This window comes from Empidonax traillii, unplaced genomic scaffold (assembly GCF_003031625.1).
Source record: "Empidonax traillii isolate 1590-97213 ecotype Southwest subspecies unplaced genomic scaffold, ASM303162v1 scaffold2004:size43383, whole genome shotgun sequence".
Classification (NCBI taxonomy): Eukaryota; Metazoa; Chordata; class Aves; order Passeriformes; family Tyrannidae; genus Empidonax; species Empidonax traillii.
In genome coordinates this window covers 17,701-39,243 of record NW_020957197.1, presented here as the reverse complement: position 1 = coordinate 39,243, position 21,543 = coordinate 17,701, and the positions used below count along the sequence as shown (strand labels likewise).

At 43.3% G+C, this 21,543-nt stretch overlaps 1 protein-coding gene across 1 annotated transcript in view; it reads left to right on the top strand.

The window, feature by feature from the left end:
• Positions 1-440: 440 nt before the first annotated feature.
• Positions 441-21,543, top strand: part of UPF2 (UPF2, regulator of nonsense mediated mRNA decay) — a gene marked incomplete at its 3' end in the record, with an annotated part of 37,736 nt that continues 16,633 nt past the window's right edge. Inside the window, exons 1-8 of the mRNA XM_027909229.1 lie at positions 441-509; positions 5,725-6,098; positions 7,302-8,081; positions 11,492-11,652; positions 12,671-12,868; positions 13,306-13,455; positions 16,121-16,224; positions 16,542-16,627. Coding sequence (XP_027765030.1) covers positions 5,743-6,098; positions 7,302-8,081; positions 11,492-11,652; positions 12,671-12,868; positions 13,306-13,455; positions 16,121-16,224; positions 16,542-16,627 — 1,835 coding nt within the window. The remainder of the gene's footprint in view (positions 510-5,724; positions 6,099-7,301; positions 8,082-11,491; positions 11,653-12,670; positions 12,869-13,305; positions 13,456-16,120; positions 16,225-16,541; positions 16,628-21,543) is intronic.

Below are 21,543 nucleotides of genomic sequence, written 5' to 3'. Positions count from 1 at the left end.
GGTGGCGCCGCGTGCGGCCACCGGCCGAGCCGCGCGCTGGGGCCGCCGAGCCAGCAGCATCCCGACCCCATTCCCCCCTTTCCCGCCGCGGCCAAACCCCTTCCCGTTCCGTTCCTTTCCCTTTCCCCTCCCCTTCCCCGCCCCATTCCCGTCCCTCTTCCCCTTCCTCGCCACTTCCGCCTCCGCAGGTCCCGGTGACCCGCCCGCCGCCAGGTCCCCGCACGGGGCTGCCCCTCGCGCCGCCTGACCGCCGCCGCTCGCGAAGCGCCGCTCCGAGCCGCCCGCAGCCGCCGCCACGCCGCACCTCAGCGGCTCAGCCCTTCCCTCCTCGCCGGGGCGCGGCGCGGCGGGCCCGGCCGGCGCGGCGCGGGCTCGGCCGGTGCGGGGCCGCGGCTCGGGCGGCGCGGCGGGCGGCCCCGCGGCCGTGAGGGGAGCGGCGGGCGGGGGCCTCGGCGGGGCGGCGGAGGCGGCGGGCGGGCCGGACGGGCCCATGTCGGCACCGGGCACAGGTACGGGCGAGCCGGGGGTGAGGGCAGTGCGGCCCCGCGAAGGCGTCGGGACGGCGCAGGGGCCTGGCGGGGCCGCGGGGAGAGGGGTCCCGGGGGGCCCCGGGGGGCCGGAGGGGGTCGGGGCGGGGAGGGCTCGGGCGGCGGTGCCGGAGGGCACGGGGAGAGGGCAGAGGGTGCTGCTGCTGCTGCTGCCCGGCGGGAAGGGCGGCGGGAGCGCTGGGAGCGGGCGTTGGGGGCCGGGAGCGAGCGGGGCCGTTCGGGGCCCCGTTGTGGCCGCCGTTTGCCGGTGCACGGCGCGTCCCCGCGGGCCTGGCAGCGGAGCGCCCTGTCCCGGGACGCGGGGAGGCGAAAGGAAAAGCGCCCGGCTGCTCGCCAGGCCGGGCCGAGCGTGGGGCAGCGCCGTGGAGTTGTGTCAGAGGGGATATCGGGAAAGGGTTGTTCCACAAGAGGGTGGTCGGGCACTGGAACAGGCTCTCCGGGGCAGCGGTCACAGCACCAAGCCTGGCAGAGCTCAAGAAGTGTTTGCACAACGCTCTCGGGCACACGGTGGGATTCTTGGGGCTGTCCCGTGCAGGGCCAGGAGCTGGACGGATAATCCTTGTGGGTCCCTTCCAGCTCAGGATGTTCTGTGGGTCTGTGAACCTTCCCTGCCAGTGCACAGGGGGCTCCTCCCTCTGCACTGTGGTTTCCTGCTCTGCTCCTCATCTCATCTTCCAAAACTTGTGGCTGAGTTTATTTTCTCCTCGTTGACCAGGGTATTTCTCTGATGCACCTTCCCTTGCTTTGAGAGAACCCTGGTTGCATTTCATTCCTTGAAACTTTTAACTTTCCAGTGGTGTGATGATAACCAGCGACGGAGGAGTTTGTTGCTCTGTCAGGTTTTTCAGATGGTCAGAAGTGGGGACACCTTGCCCATGTTCTTCATCTCCCTCATCTCTTCCATGGTAGAGCAGCTGCAAAAAGGACTGTTTATGTGACCAATTTTATTTCCAGTGGCAGTAAAAAGAGAACATGAAAAATCTCAGTGTGTTTAATTTACTAGAGCTGTATTTCTTCCCCCTCTATGTGTGTTCGCAAGGATTGAGGTTCTGGGTCATATTAATGCAGACTGCGAGAACAGACTTTTTATTGCCTTGAAAAGATTGATTTGAGGGCCACAGTGTTGGTGTTTATCCTTTATTCTGAATTGTGACTGGGTTAACGGTGCTGAATACTTTATATAACTCTAGTTTCCTTGAGAGTAAGTACAGAGATGCTTTTTCTTTAACGTTGCTTCTGCATTTCAAGACCCAGTTCTGAAGTTTGTGAGCCCAGAGTATCATGAACCCAGACCCATCACTTTTTCAAATTCCCAGAATGATATGAAGTTAAAAAAAAAAAGTAGAAATTTAGGTACACTAAGAATGTCTTAACCACAAATGAGATAAGGTGTGTCAAATATTGGAAAATTAGGAGAAGTAGATGTCTCTGAAAAAACAGTGTCTGTAGGCACTGAAACTCAGAAGGAATGTTAAGGCATGAGAGTGTCACTGCAGGAACGGGCTGCCAAAGGCACGGGGATGTTGGGCTTGTCTCTTTTTTTCTCAGCCCTTCCTAACTTTCAGCTGTGAGTGCTGGTTCGTCCTGTTGGCCAATGGAGTACCTGTCATTATTGTGCCTTCTCATCAGCCCGTTCCTATAAACACGAGGTACTGAATAGAACTTCTCTTAATGTTTCTGTTCCATCCCCTTACTTTGAACCAAACTGTGGCTTCAGCCTAATTCCCTCTGGAGAGGAGACCCAGGCGAGCCTGCTGTCCTTCTGTTTCCACTTTTCCCTGCTTCCCACATCTTTTGAGCCTTCTAGCCAGATTCTGTCCAGCGGGGAAGATGTTCTGAAGGTCTGAGCAGATGTTGTGATAACTGGCAGCTGAGGGGAAGTGGCGAGGTCTGGCTCAGCGTTCCCTGCCCAGGGAAGGGCGATGGATGCGCTCCCGGCACAGCTCTGGGGCAGTTCTGCCCCGTCTGGCAGCGGAGGCTCCAGGCTGGAACAGCCCGTGGGCTCAGGGGGCAGCCCGCGTGTGGCTCCCAGGTATCGACCGCTCCGCCTCCTGCTGCCCGCGGTGGGGGGTGGCGCAGGCACAAAGGAGCTGGCAGAGCCATCGGAAAGGTTTGGGAGATAAGGAGCTGTACACGTAGCAGGCAGTTACAATGCTGTATCACACCTGTTCTGGGACACACGACAGGAATCTGCTGTAAACAAGATTTTTTTGGTCACCAGTGTTCATGGGGAAAAAACCGTGGATAATCCTGCCCTGCGGTCTAAATCATAATGTGCCTGATTATGCCCATCCCTGTTCATTTTATCCCTTCTTCTCTGTTTTGCTTTTGTACAAGCAAACATCACATACATCTCTAAAACAGAATTCTGAGTTCCTGAATTTAATTAAGAGCTTGATACCATAATGGTTTTGGTGAGTGACCCTGTTGTTCAAAGTTACAGGTGTAGATGGATATTTTGTTCTGTGGGGGGTTTGTTGGGGTTTTTTGTTTGTTTTTTTCCCAAACTGTAGTTGAATTGCCCTACTGACAATAGGTGGGGGGCAAAGGTAAAAGCTGGAGTATTGGAATTCTGACATGTTTTTCCAGCATTTCTTTAATCATAAACAACTCTTTTCTCAAAATGTTTTCCTTTTAAACTTAGCTCCCAATTTAGTAGCTTTCAGAATCTAACACTTTTTAAAATGAATGTGTTACCCTTTTTTTTTTTTTTTTTTTTTTTTTTTTTTTTTTTTTTTTTTTTTTTTTTCCATTTAATTGGAGAGTCTCATGCAATGTTCTACCTCACCTGCTAGTGACCATATGGTGATGTTTAAATGCTGAAAGCTTCCCTTGCAAACCCCTTTTGTTGAAAATGGCGGGAGGGATAATTCAGCTGTCTCAAACTGATGGAATTTCCAGTGTGGGTTCATAGTGAGAAAAAACTCAAGTAGTTATTGTTGATTTTGAAACAGGATGTGTAGAAGACTTTCATCTCCCAGGTGGAGCTGTGAGGATCAGGTCCTATTTGACTGGTCTACAGAAATAGAAAAATTAGTTCAGACTTTAACATGAAGAGGTTTGGGGGGCTGTTTAGTTGTTTGGATTTTGTTGACCCCTTCCCTCTTAGGTTAAGTGCTGATTTCACAGTAACACTGTTTTAAGGTGAGGTGGTTCAGTGTTTTTGAAATCCAAGCAGTTCTAAGGTCTTGAGATGTGAAATCTTTTAGTTGTAGGACATGCATTAGAGAGCCAAATTTGCTGGTGCTTGTTTAGGCAATGCTGATTTGATTTCCATAAATCAGTGTCAGGGACGTTTCTTCTCCGGTGCTGTTGCCAATTGCTGTCAAACAGGCGAAGTCCTGAGTAGGTTCCCAGCTGGTGAGTTGTCACTGCCCATACCTGAATGCACTGTGAACTTTTGCAAACATTTTTTTTTTTTCTTTAGAAGACCTGACAAGCACCTTAAATATTGTAACACAGAGTTCCATATGGGTGGGATAGTCAGTATGTGAACCTGTCATCTTATTGTTTTGGAGGTGGAGGAGGAAATGTGAAATTCTTAATCAGGAACAGAGATTTTCTTTAGTGTGGTGTCTTATTTATAAATATATTTCACAATAGTTAAAAATAATACCAGAAGCACCCTATGTTAGATTGGAATGCAAGTGTCTCATCATCAGCTCTGAGTAGATGCAGGAAATCTGTGAATTTAGCACGTTTTCATCACCCAATCAGAGTTAAATGTCAGAAAGGCAAAAGTAGGGGTGTCAGTTGGGAATCAAACCGGTGTTACCCATAAAAATAGTGATGATTCTTCAGGAGGGATCACGGTCAGTGGTGTCCCCCATCAGTCCCACCCACATCTGCATTTAACTTGAGGCATGTGAACATGTGAAAACTATTTTTTGTTTTAAGAGATCATGCTGAAGCAAATAAAGCTTGGGTGGTTCTCACTGTCTCTTGTGGTCCTGTGGGGCCCACCTGGTCCTGCCATGAGTCAGCAGAACGCCCTTCACTGGGGACAGCTGTGTCCTGGACTCCTGCAGTAGCAGGAGTCACCCACCAGGGTGAAGAAGGGGAGTCTTCCCCCTCTGTTTGGTGCTTACAAAACTGGAGGGCCACCAAGAACATCAGGAGGCTGGAGGATATGATAGTTTAAGAGAAACAGGGGGAACTCGAGGGTTTCTTAATCTGTAAGAATAGAGGGGGAAATCTCATTATTGTCTTCAAACAGACTCTCAGGAGAGGATAGAGAAGATGGAGCTGGCTTCTTCTCAAAGCTGCACAGGGATGGGATGGAAAGAGGCAGATAGAAGATAAAGCACAGCAAATTCCAGGGAAAGCTTTTTCACAGTGTGGTTATTCAGGTACTGACAGAGGGGCCCAGAAGGGGCCATTGCATCTCTGTCCATGGAGATACCAAAACCTTAGGGAGCCAATTCCTTGATCTGATTGGACCTGCTTGGAGAAGAGGGTGAAGGCTGAGCTGGGAACTCCACAGTTCCCTTCTGATCAGAGTTATTCTGGGATTTTTACCCTTTGGTGTTCAGTCTGTGTTACCTCTTGTATCCTCAGGCAAGTGAAACCAAAGCTTAGAGGGCTGGAAACCCCAAAGGGGCTGAAGGTCCTACAATATGTTGGTTGAGTAGAAGGAGAGAGGAACTGTAGCCTTGGATAACTCTTGATAATTGCAGCCTTTCTACCATTATTTCCATTTGTTCTGCTGCCAGGGAGGTTTGTGTGTCCAGCATAGTCAGCACAGCGCAATCTGCAGCTGCTACTTGTGCAGCTTGGGTGTTAGAAAAGAGTCCTGGAGATGGCTGGGGAAATCTTGGGAAGTTATGAGGAAAGAATTAATTATTTTAAGTTGAGGACACTTGGCTTTCATCAGTCTTGTTGTTTTTGTAGGTTGTTTTCAGGTGGGTTTCAGTATATATTGCAAGATCTTGTATTTCTTGGGTTGTGGAAGCTTGAGATGCTTTTACTTTATGCTGAAGACAACTTTGCAGTACAACACTTTAAAAAAATGATTGGTTTTCACCTCTTAGGTCCATTCCTCAGTTCGAGAAAACTTAAACCTCTATTCTGATGAGTCAGGCGTTTGTGAGTTCATTAAATATGGGTAGGCTGTGAAAAATGACTAAAATATCAACAGCAATTTAAAAATACTTCTTCTTCTGCTGTGATTGTGTAGGTTTGCCTGGGTAACACGATGCCAGCTGAGCGCAAAAAACCAACAAATATGGAAGAAAAGGAATCTCAGCTAAATAATAAAGAATTCAGTGAAAGGAGACCAGTGAGCACCAGGGACAAGCCAAAAGAAGATGTCAAGGTTGGCATGAAGAGAGAGACTTTAAAGGTTCCTGAAGATAAAAAGAAGAAAATGGAAGAGGATAAAAGAAAGAAGGAAGACAAGGAGAGGAAGAAAAAAGAAGAGGATAAAGTAAAGGCAGAAGAGGAGCAAAAGAAGAAAGAAGAAGAAGAGAAAAAGAAACTTGAAGAAGAGGAGAAAAAGAAACAAGAGGAGGAAGAGAAAAAGAAACAAGAAGAAGCAGCTGCTCAGCTGAAGTGAGTGGTCTTTTAATGGTTTAATTGTGCCAAATGCTGTAGTTCTGCTACTGGGATTGGGGACAGAGTTATAAAAGATGAACTGTTTGAGTTACTTTGAAGAAGTTGCCTGTAGTGTTTCAAGTTTTATGTGGCTGGCTGAGTATGCTTTATGACTTCAACACAATTTTGAGTTTTTCACTTGTAGCCTCTGTTATTTTAGTCTCTGATATGGAGCTTTGACAGTGTTCTGTGATGACCATGTAATGCACAGTTATGCTGGAATGTCATGGTTTAACCCCAGCTGGCAGCTCAGCCCCACACAGCCCCTCACTGCCCTCAGCGGGATGGGGAAGGGAATCAGAAAAGTGAGAGAACTTGTGGGTTGACCTAAAGACAGTTCATAAAGGCAAAGCTGTGTGCTCAGGCAGAGCAAAACAAGGAGTTCATTCCCCATTCCCCTGGGCAGGCAGGTGTTCAGCCATCCCCAGGCCAGCAGGGCTCCACCAAATGTCCCAGGGACTTGGGAAGACAAGCTCCATCCCTGTCATTTCTTTTAATCAAACACAGACAGCTGATACCTGGGTGGCAAACCCAGAGTGTAACCTGGCAGTTTAATACATGATATTCCCAAGACAGTGACTTTTAATGTTATCCAGGGGTACTACTGTGTTGAAATGGCATCTGCAGACCAATCAAGCTCAGATTCTGGACATTCTTATGTCTAAAATATGTCCCTTTTAAGACTGAGGCAATGTGATAGCCAGATTCTAGCTGGGACCGATATATCTCACCTATTTAAAATTTTCTTTGTAATTTCAGTAGTCTGGGAATAAAAGATTTCCCTTAACTGTGTAATATAGTGACCTGTTAAAAGGCTGTTCTCTTCTTTTGTAAGAGCCCCCTCTCCAGCTGGAGTGAATGGAGTTCTGTGCTTATGTTTTTGAAGTCTGTTGGGATTAATATATTCTCCCTAGAAGTATTTAAGAATTTTTTTTTTTTTTTTTTTTGCAACAAGTGGTACAAGTTAAACAGAGTTTATGAAGCAGATGTTTCAGCTGTCTAGGATTAACTTGGGAAATATTTAAGAAGAGAGGGAAATATTTAAGAAGGGAAATATTTAGAGCTGCTGAAGGGTGACCTTTTTCCCCTTTGAACTGATAACCCTCAAGCAACAAAATATTTTGTCGTGTAACAAAAATGACTCATTTTTATGTGTCTTAGGGAAAAAGAGGAAGCACATCAGCTCCACCAGGAGGCTTGGGAGCGCCACCAGGCAAGGAAAGAGCTCCGCAGCAAGAACCAGAACGCCCCGGACAACCGGCCCGAGGAAAACTTCTTCAGCAGGCTGGACTCCAGCCTGAAGAAAAACACAGCCTTTGTTAAGAAGCTGAAAACCATCACAGAGCAGCAACGGGACTCCCTGTCCCACGACTTTAACAGCCTGAATTTAAGCAAGTACATTGCAGAAGCAGTGGCTTCCATCGTGGAGGCCAAGCTGAAGATCTCGGACGTGAACTGCGCCGTGCACTTGTGCTCCCTGTTCCACCAGCGCTACGCTGATTTCGCCCCGTCCTTGCTGCAGGCCTGGAAAAAACACTTTGAGGCGAGGAAAGAAGAGAAGACTCCCAACATCACCAAGTTAAGGACTGACCTGCGTTTCATCGCGGAGCTGACGATAGTTGGGATTTTCACCGACAAGGAAGGGCTGTCTTTGATCTACGAGCAGCTTAAAAACATTATTAACGCCGACCGGGAGTCCCACACGCACGTGTCGGTGGTGATCAGCTTCTGCCGCCACTGCGGGGATGACATCGCTGGTTTGGTGCCCAGGAAAGTGAAAACTGTTGCAGAGAAGTTTAATCTGAGCTTTCCTCCCAGTGAGATAATCAGCCCAGAGAAACAGCAGCCCTTCCAGAATTTGCTGAAGGAATACTTTACGTCTTTGACCAAACACCTGAAAAGGGACCACAGGGAGCTACAAAATATTGAAAGACAAAACAGGTAACGCTTGAACGTTGCTTTTTATTTATTAATTTAAAAAAATAGGCTATTTATGAAATGCCTAGATTTGTTGCAGTATTTATAAACAAGGTCTGCTGTAGTTGGTGTGTAGAAGATAAGTGTGTTCTGCGTGGTATCTAAAAAACGTCTAAATTTGCTCTGAATACTTTTAAAGGAAAGGCTAAATAGGCTCTTCAGATATCTCCAAAGAAAAGGCAGATTGACCTTTAGCTTTAATTCTCTTTACTTCCTTATCAATGTGAGAGCAATGCTGCTTTCCCAGCTGGTACTGTCCTTTTCCAGTTGGCACAATCTGATTTTTCCCTTTCCACCCACATGTATCTAATGGAGCATATGCCACAATGGCTTGGCTTGTTTACTTTTTTAGTGTACCAGCATGGAGGACAAATTAGTTCACATTAACAAGGTATCCATTACACTTCAAGGTGGGCAAATTATACAGTATTATATTAAAACAGAGGGCATAGACAGTTTGATTCAAATCCTCTTAGATATCTTTATGTAATACTATACAGGAGCCAGCCTAAACCCAGCTGCTGGTCTTAAAACATTCTTAAATCCTTCTGGAAGCACAGAAATGAGCCTGTTACTGGTTGTAGATCCAGGTTTCAGCTCAGGGGCTGGACATCAGTCCAGAGTCCTGTGTGCAGCTGGAATACATTCAAATGTCACGTTCCCAGACCAAGGATCAATTGTGCTGATGGATTTTGTGCTGCAGTCCTGTCTGGTCTCAGTCAGCCAAGTGTTGTATTCGCAGGGCTATAAACTGACTTTTGAGGTGCCGTTATTTCTACAAGTATCTTATTAGTTTAAAGTGAGTTATCAACTTAGTTGGTTTTTTTTTTTTTTAAGTTAATGAGTATGAACCTTTGTGCTTTCACAGTTGTTGTTGGAACCTCCTCACCTGAATTATCCCCATGGACTGGGGTGCAAAGCTTTGTTTTGGGGAAGGAATGTGAAGAACTATCATTTAGCACTGGTATAAGAGAACTCTCTTATTTATCCCTTTGAACTTTTAAGGTGTTTATTTTAACTCCTTAGTAAAAGTTGAGGAATAAGTTTTCTTAAAGCAAAAAGACATCAAAAAAACTTTCCTACCATGTTTTATTCACCAGCAACGTGTCAATAAGAGAGATTCTTGGCTTTTGCACACTATGGAAATGCAAGTGAGGGCAGGACAGAAATTTGCCTGATAAGAAGTCAATGAATACTTCCCAAGCTGTGGATTTTGGGAGAGAGATTCTGCAGTTGGTTGCTTGCTTGCTTTTGTATTGTTTTCTGTGGATGGGTGGGGGGTTTTTGGGATATTTTTGTTTGGTTGTTGGATTTTTTGATTTTTTTTTTTTATTTTTTAACAACCAGTAATCCTGTTGGATAACACAGTTCTCCATGTAATAAAAATCTGATCCATTCTGCTGATAGCAGCAGTTTTTATTCCCACTGTTGTTCCAGAATCAATGAAGGCAGCAGGGAGTGAATTGTTCCTTCTTGTCCATCAGCTGTGTCATATATTTAGGTTAGGACATTTTGTCAGGTAAATAACTCATAAATTCTTCCATGTCAGGAGAGGGACTGTGCAATAACTCATGAAGCTGTGCAGATTGGTTAATTGAAAATTAATACCCTAAATTAACAGTGCATTAGGCCTGTGTTGCCTGCAAATCATTTAGGTAAAATTAAAGCACTATTATACACAGGGGTTTCTGGCTCATTGGATGATTAGGAAAACTAACTTGTCAGTGGAAGGAAACAGCTCGATTCCCAAATTCTAGAGCGAGTTTTCAAACATGAGTGTTTGTTAGGTATGGGAGAAACTACTTTGTTCCAACCTAAGGGTGGGTTTAAGATGTGCTGAACTTGCCTTGTGCTGTGAAGAGCCACGAAGTGAGACAAGTGCTGTGCTTTTCATTGTGTTCAGAACACAGTTGCGCTTTTTAAGGTTTGCTTGGTGTGCTTGAGCTTCCTTGAATCAGGGAACACCTGTCTTCTGGGAACTGCAGATGAGAACTGAAACTCCTGTGCTGTCGTTACAGCACTTTGCTTTTTTGGTTTTTCTTTTTAATGATAGCACAGAGCCTCAGTGCTCGTGTTGTATTTTAAACTTAAAGCATGGACATAATGGGCAGCTGTCTCCATGGAAAAGCTGGGACTTGGCACTGAACGTGTTTCCTGAACCCAAACTGAACTGCTGCACTTCAGAAATTGTCAGTGGTTGTTTAATCTGTTAATTTTTCTTGCTCTACTTTGCAGGAGCAGGTAATACATTTTTATATAAGTGTCAGAGGGACCAGAAATAGAACTTTTGGCAGCATTGCTGCTTCTTTGCAGCATCTGTGTCCAGCTTTGGCTCTGAGCAGGTCTGAGGGATTTTGTTGTGAATGTCTTGTGTACAGAGATGACTTTTGTTTTACAATTGACCTGCAGCTGGAAAAAAGCCATGATTGATATCCCTCAACTTGCTTAAACTATTTCAGAATTTTTATGCCACAAAATATTTGTCTTTTGGCGGGGCTGTGACTGTAATACCTGTTGCTTGATAAAGGCAATGGGATCATAAAATGATGATGCAGTGATCCAACCTGCTTCAGCAATTGTGGCATTTGCACCTTTTTCTTTTCTGATGCTTTCATGTCAGCACAGGGGGCCTTGTCAGTAGTTCCAGCTGGTTAGTCCAGTGTTGTAGTTTGGTAAGAAAAGAGAGTTGTAAGAAAATGGAGTTGTATTGTTCTGCCTGTTCTCCTGAAACTGTTTTATTGTGCACTTGCAAGCAGTGACAGTTCCTTCAAAAGCAACCTGCTTTTGACAGCAGAGCTCAGTTTTAAAATGATAATTTAAACCAAGTGTGAATAGTTTCATAAAAGAAAACAGAGAGCAACTGAAAAAAAAAAAAAACCTAAATGTAACTGCTCTTAGTTTGGACCAATAGTCTTGAAATAACCTGGTTTGTTGGAAACTCAGTGGGCTGCTTCTAACGTGCAATTTTTTTTGAGCCTGCTGGTGATAAAAGCCCATGTAATCATTTCAGCAGTGTGGAAGTGGGTTGTTACAGGTGCATAGCAGTTTTTATCCAACTTTTGTGTAAATTGAATGTTCTCATTTAACACAGAAGTATTTTCACAGTGCAGTGACTGTCACAGTGTGATTGAGCAAAAAGTACGTTGGCCTTTCTGTTTGGCCCTTGCAGCTTCTGTGCTGCACCATCCTCAGAGGGACTGAAGCTGGAAATCCAGCCTGGTTTGGAATAATAACAGCACTGCTCAAACTTTTGCAGTGGCAGCCTGAACTGGAGTTCTCCCAGCTGCCTCCAGCAGGGCAGGTTAACTTTGCTCCCAGTGGTTCAAACACCCTCCAAGGAAAAGGTCGTCTTACCCGAACTTTGGTTTTCGTAGGCGCATCCTGCACTCCAAGGGGGAGCTGAGCGAGGATCGCCACAAGCAATATGAGGAGTTTGCAATGTCCTATCAGAAGCTGTTGGCAAATTCTCAGTCCCTGGCTGATCTCCTGGATGAAAACATGCCTGATCTTCCCCAGGAGAAACCAACACCCGAGGGTAAGGCAGGTCCTGGAGTGAGGAAACACAAGCTGGGCTGGGCTTGGATGTGGTGGGGGAACCAACCAAACCTTCTCACTGACGGGTTGTTTTTGCTGGTTTTTGTTTCATTCCCCCTGAAGGATATCAGTGAATTCATTTTCTAATTAAAGTAATTAAGCCTAACATGCAGCCATAACTGTTATATATGCTGTGTGTAGTTATGGTAACTTAAGTAATATCTCTTTAGATTTGTTTCAGGGAAAACAGTAATAAATGGAAAACTAAAAATGTTTTTAATCCGATCCTTTCCATTTAATATCGTGCAGTTTTTAATATTTAATATTTAATATTTAAAAAGTGCTAGAGTTTTAAAAGCTGATATTGTTCAAAAATAGGCCCGAGGTCTATTTTGGGCCCTGATGTTTCTGAGCAGGAACACATTGTTAAGCCAGATAAGTCACTGGGTGTGGCTGGCTGGGCTCCTGAGCACAAGTGCAGCTTTCAGCTGACACTGCTCTTTAGGGCCTTTAAAACTTGAGATCAATAGAGGTGTTCAAATCCTGAGTGTATCTTTTGCCTGAAGTGATCTTGGGCTTAAAAAAGCTGTATTTCTTGAATGCCTCTAAAATCAAAATTATTCTTTCTAAACTTTGTTCATAAAATTCAATGGGGTACCAGTTCTTTATACTCAAAGTGATTACTTTTAGTGCTAATGTCATTAAAGTCTGTTATAATTTTCCTTTCTAACACCACATAATGTGCTGCTTGATTTGACTTGGTTTGACTTTCACTCTGATACCATCTGCATTTTCAATCAAAATCAAATTTAGAATTTTAAGATAACACTGTGATGTATCTGATATTAAGATGGAATTGTTAAAAGCACATTAAAGCATACACTGCAATATTTAGGTGAAAACAGTGCTAGTGATAAATTAACATTTCTAAGTGGATTTTTTTGATCTTTAGGGAATCTCCCCGTAGAAGATTGTAAATTTGCGTAAATAATTTTCTAATGGTTTCACTGTCTTTGCAGAACATGGACCTGGTATTGATATTTTCACCCCAGGAAAGCCTGGAGAATATGACCTGGAGGGGGGGATCTGGGAAGATGAAGATGCCAGAAACTTCTATGAGAATCTCATCGACTTGAAGGCTTTTGTGCCAGCAATTTTGTTTAAAGATAATGAAAAATATTCCCAGAACAAGGATCCCAGCAAAGATGAATCAAGAGGTAGGATGACGAGATGAGTATTTATTTGAGCATATCTTGTCCAACAGCTGTGCAGATTTGATGGAAATAATGAGTCTCTAATGAAATAACTTGTGGCGATCAGGACAGCTCATGGTTGTGGATGAATTTTAGGGAATAAACTTTGTGGGATAGGGATTAGACCTGGATATGGTATTTAAGGAAGAAAAAAAGTAAATGCATTTGAATATGGATATCACTTTAAATTTCAAATAATTGGAGGTAAACCAGTGTGTGTAAAAACCAGCTTTCCTGCAAAAAGGCTGAGAGTTTTCCTTCTCTGAAAGGCATCAGTGTTTATTTTTTCCACTCTTGCTTTTTTTACCAAGCTGTTAATGGCAGCTGAGTGTTGTGGTCCAAAAAAAAACCCCTTCCACCTGATATAAGGCAATATAATATTTCTATTAACTTTTAAACAGATTCAAAAGATGCCAAAGATAATAAGGAAGCAGCTGGGAGCGAGGATCTGGAGTTGGAGCTGGAGAACCTGGATATTAATGATGATCCATTGGAGTTGGACTGTGGAGATGAGGCAGAAGATCTTACAAAGAAGCTTCTTGATGAGCAAGGTAAAAAAATATCCATTTTAAGGATTCTTTTTCTTCCTGATTTGTTGTTTGGTGTTTTTTTTTTCCTTGAGCTTGATGGTTTTTGGTTTGTAGATTTGTAGGGTGCATTCAGGAAGAATGATTGCTTGATTTGGTTATTATTGATGGGACTCGGTAGCTAGAAACTGCTAGGATTGTGGTTAAAAATACTTTTGTAACAGTTCATTCAAATACAAGTCACAAGTATTATAAACAGGTTTGTGCGGTGGAAGTTACTGATTCCTCCAGACAGCTTTTAGAAATAATCCAATGGAAAGGCCCGAGAAGTGACTGCAGGGAGGTTTGTAGACTTCAGTGCTTAAGTGATTTTTCTCATCAAATGCTTAAGCTTCTAATAAAATATTTTCTGGTTTTGACTTCTCTTGAAATCTTAAGATTCAGCTCTGCCTTTGTCTTGTTAATTGATAAAGATTTTTCTTAGGATGTTCCATCTTTACGTAGCAGGATTTAAGAATTCAAACCTCTGATTACACGTAAAGGGCTGCAAATGGCACCTCTGAAAACCTGGCTGTGTTAGTTTTACTGGGGGAAGCAGCAGCACAATGTTTCTTAAGATGATTTTCTTATGAATTACAGGGTTTTCTTTTAGTAGGACTGAATAGGAAGAAAAGAGAAAAATTCAAGTGAGGTGTTTTTTTCTTCGAGCCCAGTTTGTAACACACATCAAGTCTGATGCTTTGCATTGCCAAGGATCAGTGCAGATGATTTTCTTTCATTTCTCAAACAGGAAACTTGTCTTATGCCTAAAAAGTGAGGGGAAAAAAATCACATCTACAGTCACTGGCTATATATAGAGGTTCTGTAGCTTAAAACTGAAAGTCCTCCCCGAATTTAGAATTTAATCATCATAGAAAGGGTTGGAAAGGACCTTAGAGATTGTCTTCAGTGTTGCTGAAGTAGATTGTTTGGTACCCATTGTAGCAGGAAATGACTTCAGGAAGTCTTTATTGTCTTCTGATGCTTTTTCAGTTCTGATCCGTGAAAATTGCAGGGCTCCCTGCATTTCTGATTAAATATAAAGGTGTTTAAAAAGAAAAAAATACTGCTTTTAATTTCTGCAGTGATCACACTGTTTTATTTGGGTTTCACTCAGATACACTGTCAGGAATAGTCTAACCATAACTGTTCAACATTACTACTTGTGGTAAATATTTTAAAAGGGTTAATGCAGTTTTAAAGTGTGCTCATGGTGAAAGACTGGAACTCAAGAGGATCAGTATGAAAACTAATTTTTTGCATGAATTGCATACTTTGTTCTTTGCCTAAGTGAAGGCAGCCCTGACCAGTTTAATTTCTTGTCAGTGTAAAATTCTTAATTTTCTGTCCTAAGTCCTGGACTTGCTTCATTCAAGCCTTTTCACTTGGAAAGGATCCACATATTGTCATGAAGAAATACAATGTGAGAGTATCTGTAGCCTTCCAGTGGAGGAGAGGACCAGGGAAAGACAAGATATATTTGGGGAGCTGCTGAAATTGTGCAGGGCCTCTTGAAAAGTGTCTGAATTATCAGAGACTTTTTTTTTTTTTAATTATTTCAAGGCCATTGAACCAGTTTCAGTAGAAGACTCAGGTGAGACAAGTAGTTGCTGTAAGGGAAAAGGAAGGAGAAGGAAGGTGTGGCTATGAATATTTAAATGGAAAAATGCTTTAAACCAAGATTTCCAAATTGCTGTGTTTGGGCTGTTGGCATGTTAGTGAACTGTAAATACAGGAGTGATGAGAGAGTCAGAGTTCCATTAAACATCTAAAGCTTCTTGAGTGTCTTTTGTCTGAGCACCTGGAACACCCTCCCTTTCTTCTTTTCACTCCTTCCTTAATGAACTCTTTGTCTCTTGTTCTTCCAACTCGTGGTTCCTGTGCAGGAGAGGAGGTGACCTTTCTGCTTTGATCTCCAGCCCCTTCAGGGCAATGTTCCCTGGAGGAATTGCTGGTGTTTCTCTACCTGTTTTCTCTACCTCAGCTCAGCCCCTGCCCCCAGCAGGTTCCAAAAATAGGAGAGAAAGTCCTACAAGTAGCAACTTCCTCTTCCTTGCAATAAGTGGAAAAAGGAACTTGAGCCTTCCAAGATAAGGGTTGTTGGTAAATACAGAGTGTAAATACAGAGTGACTTCCCCAGGTGTTGGGTGTTTTGTAGTTTACTGGGGTGTGATTTCCACCCCACCAGATTTTCCTCTCTCAAGTCTGTCTCAGTTTTCCCTTCAGATACCTCTGGGTATCCTTTTTGCTGCTGAACATCCTCAAACTGAAAGAAAGAAACCCAAACTTCATCGTGCTCGTTTCTCAGGAGACAATGTTCTTTGGTGTTGCTTTGGCCAGGGAAGGGTTCTTTCCAAGTGCTGAAATTGTAAATTCTTGTGTTATAGAGCAAATAACATTTCTGAAGCATCCCATGACTGTTGCGACTAGAAGGGAACTGCAGGGGAATTGGTGTGGTGAGATCTTCATAACTGATGTCAGAATTTTGTTTTCATCTTATGTCTTTTTTTTTTTTTTTTTTTTTTTTTGAATCTATGGATGAAGATTTAACAACTAACCCATCCCAATGCAGTGTGTTTGGGGAATATGATGATAAATCTTTATATCTCGTGGCTTAAAGATGTCTGCTGCTTCTTTATTATTCCTTTAGAACAAGAGGATGAAGAAGCCAGTACTGGATCTCATTTAAAACTGATAGTAGATGCTTTTCTTCAGCAGCTTCCAAACTGTGTCAACAGAGACCTCATAGACAAGGTACAGTCAGTTTTATTTTTTTCCCCTCTTAAAGGCCATTATGCAGGGTCATAGAGACCAGAAATAAATATTTGAAGCTCTGGAGTCTCTCAGTAGCTGGATTCGTTTTTAATCAGTCTGCATTCCTGGCCCTGGCCATGTTTTTTTCTGATTATCTCAGTTCCACACAAAACTGAAGGGTTTATGGTTGTTTTTAAAGCAGCTGCATGCAGTAGGAACAGCTCTGGAAAAGCCACTTTTGAAAAGTGTTTCCCACTGCTTTAAACAAACCCCAGTCCACTAAAGCTGAGGTACTGCACTGACTTTTCTCTTTACAGGCAGCCATGGATTTTTGCATGAATATGAACACAAAAGCCAACAGAAGAAAACTGGTACGAGCACTTTTCATAGTTCCCAGACAAAGGTAAGAGCTGAAGCTGGATCCACCCAGTCATTATTTAACTTATCTGGGGATTTCTTTAAAACCAGTGTATATTCCAAGTTACATTTTCTTCAGCACTTCTGGAATGGCTTATCCTGGAGCACGAAAGAAAGGTGTAGGATCAACGATCAAGGAATTCGCCACAGTACTTTACCCAAAGTTAACATTCTTCTTAGTTCATTTATTTTTTTCTCTGGTACTTGGTGTTTACAGCAGATCATTTCATCACTTTTAACCATGAAAACAACAGCAAAACCCACCTATATTTCCTTCAGGACAAGCTGCACTGTTCAGTGTGGGCAGTTAGAGCACAGTGAAGTTTAGGAAGGAGGATTTCTTGGGCTGTGTTAATTCTGACCCATCTCACAGCCTGCCTAATAGCTCTGTGTCTGCTGGCACAGCCAGTTCTGGGCCAGCCACTTTGAGCCTCTTTTGTCCATTTACACCTGTCCATGTGCAGTTTGTGCTGTTGCTCCTTGTCTCTCTTTCTGTAAGTGGGTGTCCTGCACTTACAGGAAGAGCCTTTCTTCCAAAAATGGTTGGAAATATTGAAATAAACATTGAATTAATTGGAAGAATAATACATTTCTGTGCTCTCTGGTAAACTTGTGCATTAAGTAGATGAAATTATGAGGAAGTCGCTTTTCTTGCTCCACCTTGCCCTGTTTCTCCTGATAAGTTGTTTGATGCTGCCTTTAGATTGAAGTGTTTCATGATCACCTTGGAATTCCTGTTGGAATTCACACTGCTTTGATTCCATTCCCTTTTAACACTGGGGGGGGGGGAACATACCTTGAGTGTAGGTTTGAATAAACAGACTTTGGTGTTTGGTTTTCCTTGCAGTCAATCACTGCTTGCCCTGTGCTTTCAACCTTAATTCTATCTACATCCCACCTGTAATAAGCATCAGCTGTGCTAATAAATAACCCTTAGCTGTGTCCAACCAGAGGTTGGTTTGCTGACTGGAGCCATTAACCTGGCTGTACATTAAAACTCATTTTGGCAATTAGAAGTGCATGTCATCTTTCATTCTCTTCTGTATTCTTGGCCCTGTAAATTATGGGTTTGACACCTCGGTCTTTGGAGGCCTAATTGTGCCTGAAATCTGACAGAGGAGACAGGCAGTTGAGAATCTTCTGTGTTAGATGTAAAAAGGTGCTCTTCAGCCCACATTTAAGTTGCAGCCTGCTCATGAAATGCATCAAAACACAATGTGGGAAGAACTTCTTTTTCCCAGCCTAGAACATCTACCACACTGTGAGGCAGCAGAACCACTCAGACTTTTGTCTTCAGCTTTCCCATAACAGATTTTTCCATGTTTGCACAATGGAAGTGGCTTGTTGTCAGGTCTGGGAGCACACAGGGATGTTGGTACCACTGCCCTGTGGGGGCTGTAGATTGCAGGTTGCTCAAAATGATCATTAACTCCCGGAACCTCTTTGAATATCCATTATTTTCTTTGCACAATCTGCTGAAGTGAAGTGTCATATCCAGGTGATATGACCTGGAGGAGCTTGGTGGGCCCTGTGCCCAGCACAAGGAGGTGCTTTCAAACAGGAGCAGCAGGAGGGCTTGTAAATTCAGCATTGTGATTGCACAGGTGGCATGAAAGAAAAAGTGCAATTCCCAATGCCTTGTACTGTTCCAGAAGTGTCTTTGCTCAGGCTGTAATTTGAACACAATGAAGTTCCTGGAAATCTATGTAGTGTCTGCATTGCCACTGATTTGTTGTCTTTCCATTAATTATGTGAAAGGATTAACTCTTCTGTAGGAACTCAGTAGACCAGAATAGATGGTGGGCTTGGCTTGGCTCGAGGGGCTGCTGCCTTCATGGCACTTTTGGTTTCTAATAGTTGGGAAATATTAACATTCCATGCACAATTCCTTCTTAATACCTTTTTCTGCTGTGATGAGACCTACTGGACTAATGAATACTCCAGCTTCCAGCTGGAAGATCTCAAGTTTAGTTGTATCCATCTGCCTGCACTGGTGATCCATCTCTGAACTGCTGGAATTTCCAGCAGTAAAGCCTTTTTGCTGGAGAAATTCCCTGTATTCTGTATTCTATCTCGCCAGGATACCGTGGGAGAAGAGAGCTCGTTGTGATTGTGCTTTTGAGGAGGGTTTTGTGTGAAAGGTCCAAAGGAGCAGTGTCCTTGTAGGATGCAGATAAAAGCAGGGTATTTTCCAAAAGCATTCACTTCCCAAGCATATCAGATAATGCTGTCCAAGTCTGCCTGTGGAAGTGTGGGACTGGTTTCGTGTTTGGGGAGCAGTGCATTTGTGAAATCAGGCATTGTGTGGTGTTGCCAGGGAGCTTTTCCTGCTCCCCCCAGGGCTGGATGGGTTGGGACACACCAGGATTCTTCAAAACAGAAAATTTAACTTGTTAAAAAAGGCCATTTCTTCCTCAGCTCACTGTAGATCAGTGTTAGAATTCACCATCTTAGCCCTGCTTTCTTAAATACTGATGAATGGGTCACATTTACATTTTCAGCTGTGATTTGAACCTCCAGCCCAACAGAACAGAAAGCCTTTTAAAAAGATTTTTCAGTGCTAGCAATCCGAGTGGCTTTCAGATTTGCACTGGAGGAATGATTTAAAATTAAATATTAGCCTTTTAATTCAGGCAGTGAATTTAATGCAGGCAGTGAGTTAACCCATACTGCTCAGGGCTTTGATGTGTAATTCTTTGCTGTCCAACTGAATTATCTTCCTGTAGAGATTCACATAATTATTTAGGTTTAACTGCATGCTACAGTTTTGTTGAATTTTTTTTTTAATTTCAGAGAGAGAAGTTTGAAATCTCTTTTTAGGCCTTAAATTCTAAACTATTCTACAGAAATGCTAAGCAGTGAATAGGGGCTGTGCTGACTTCTCATATTGTTTTGCCTTTCCCATCTGTGGTGATCTGGGAAAGTTGCAGGTTTGCTGACCCAAGAGCTCAGTTGTTCCTGTGGAAATTGTTAGCATTCCTGTTGGTTGTTCTGAATTCAGAAGTTAGCAGCTTCTTAAGGATTAAGAATAAGGATTAAATAGTTCTGCACATTTTAACTCCCAAGTTTTAAACCTCCTGTGCATCTCCCTCCTTTCTGCTCTTCCTCCTGAGAATTCCCAGGAGCGAGGTCCTTTTTGTGCAGTTGAACTCACCAGTGTCTCAGGGGAGGATAAAATTGAGGGATGTGCTTGAGATCAAGGAGTTTATGCCAAGGCAGAGGAATAAAAAGCATTCCCATTCCACAACATCCTTCTCTTACCATGGAACAGAGTGGATGGCACTTTGGACCTGCCCAGGCCCTGTGAATACACTGTTTTATCTGGATTGGGATTGTGGTGGTGAGCAGGACTTTTTGTTCCACTCTTCCGTTCTCTAAACTCTGTCCAAAAATGCCAGAAATGAAGAAGTGTACAAACCCCCCCTTCATTCTTCCTAGATATAAAACTTTGGGTGCATCTGTTTTAGAGGGATTGCCGTTAGAACTTTATTGAGAGAAGTTGCGGTGTGGGTTGTTTTTTGTTTGGTTTGTTTAAATAAACCAATACTTGAAATTCTACAAAGAGGACAGGCTCTTAGATATTCACTGGAGTGCAATTCATGTAATCCTGAGCTCCAGAGCTGACTGCATTTCAATCCCAGGCATGTGGGTAAAATGACAGTGATCACAAATAGTGGTTTTTAAATGATGATCCATATTCAGGGTGATTTAACACAAACTGCAGACAGGAGCTGACTGAACCCTGATGCCAGATTTTGCTTCATAATGTACCAGAGCAGGAAGAGAAAGCAATGCTGTGGTGGGGGTGATTTTTTTTTAGCTAATTTTTAACCCTCTTCTCAAGAGGAGGAAAACAAAAGCTTTTGTTTTTCTGGAGAAAACAAAGCCCTGCAGGTACCAGCAGATGGTGCCACTGATGCTGCGATGTCTCCACTGCTGAACTCAAACTGTGGTCACCTCTGAGAGGGAACTGATTCCATCTCTGATTGCCAGCGTCAGAGCAATTCACCCAAGGCTTTTCTTTATTATATTTCACCTGTTTGGAAATGCCCACTCTTAGTGTGGTTCCCCATGAAGAGACCTTTTGTGTCCTGGGAGGGAAGAACAACAATGTGCTCTAAGAGTTTTAATTTTCCCCTGGGTCTGTTCAGTTTACAGAGATGAAATTATTGGCTCTCAGCAGGCAGGGAACTTGTTCAGAGCAGAATAAAACTTTCTGGTATTTGTCTTAGATGATGCCATGCAGAAATCCCCTCAGTGCAGCCACAAGTTTTGTGTCTGCGTGTGGAGTAACGAGACTTTCACTTCCCTCAGAGTTAATGGCTAAATGCTTAATAGCATGTATGGGAGTAATTTGCTGTGGGTAGTCAGCCTTGGACAAGCTTGAAAAATGTAAATACTGATTCAGTTATTGATTAACAAAAGAGATAAAAGCTGTTAAATAGGTAACTGAGGTACCTGCAATGTTTCACCAGGAGGCTGCTCAGCTGTGCCTCTTTCAGAGAAGATATTCTGATGCTTCTCATCCACAATTTAATACCTAATTATCTCCTTTTATGCAAGTGGATGTGCTCTATCGACACAGAAGTAGAAAGGTGAAGGGAGGCAGTCATGGGTGTTTTGTTTTGGGGTTTTGGTCTTGATGCTTTTCCAGTTTCACTTTGTACCAGGACAAGCTCTGTGTATCAGCTGTGCTTTTGGATTATTTTTATCAGCTTTTTTTTTTTTTCTTTAGCAGTAGGGAAAGCCTTAATCCTTCCTAAAGTGTAAACTCAAGATCCATTTCTCCCCTTTACAGGCAATTTCTTACTTGAAACATGAAAATCTAGGACGTTTCTCTCCACTGAAAAAAACTTAGGCTTGTTCTACAGTTCACCTGTTTACTGAATTAACTGAACAAGC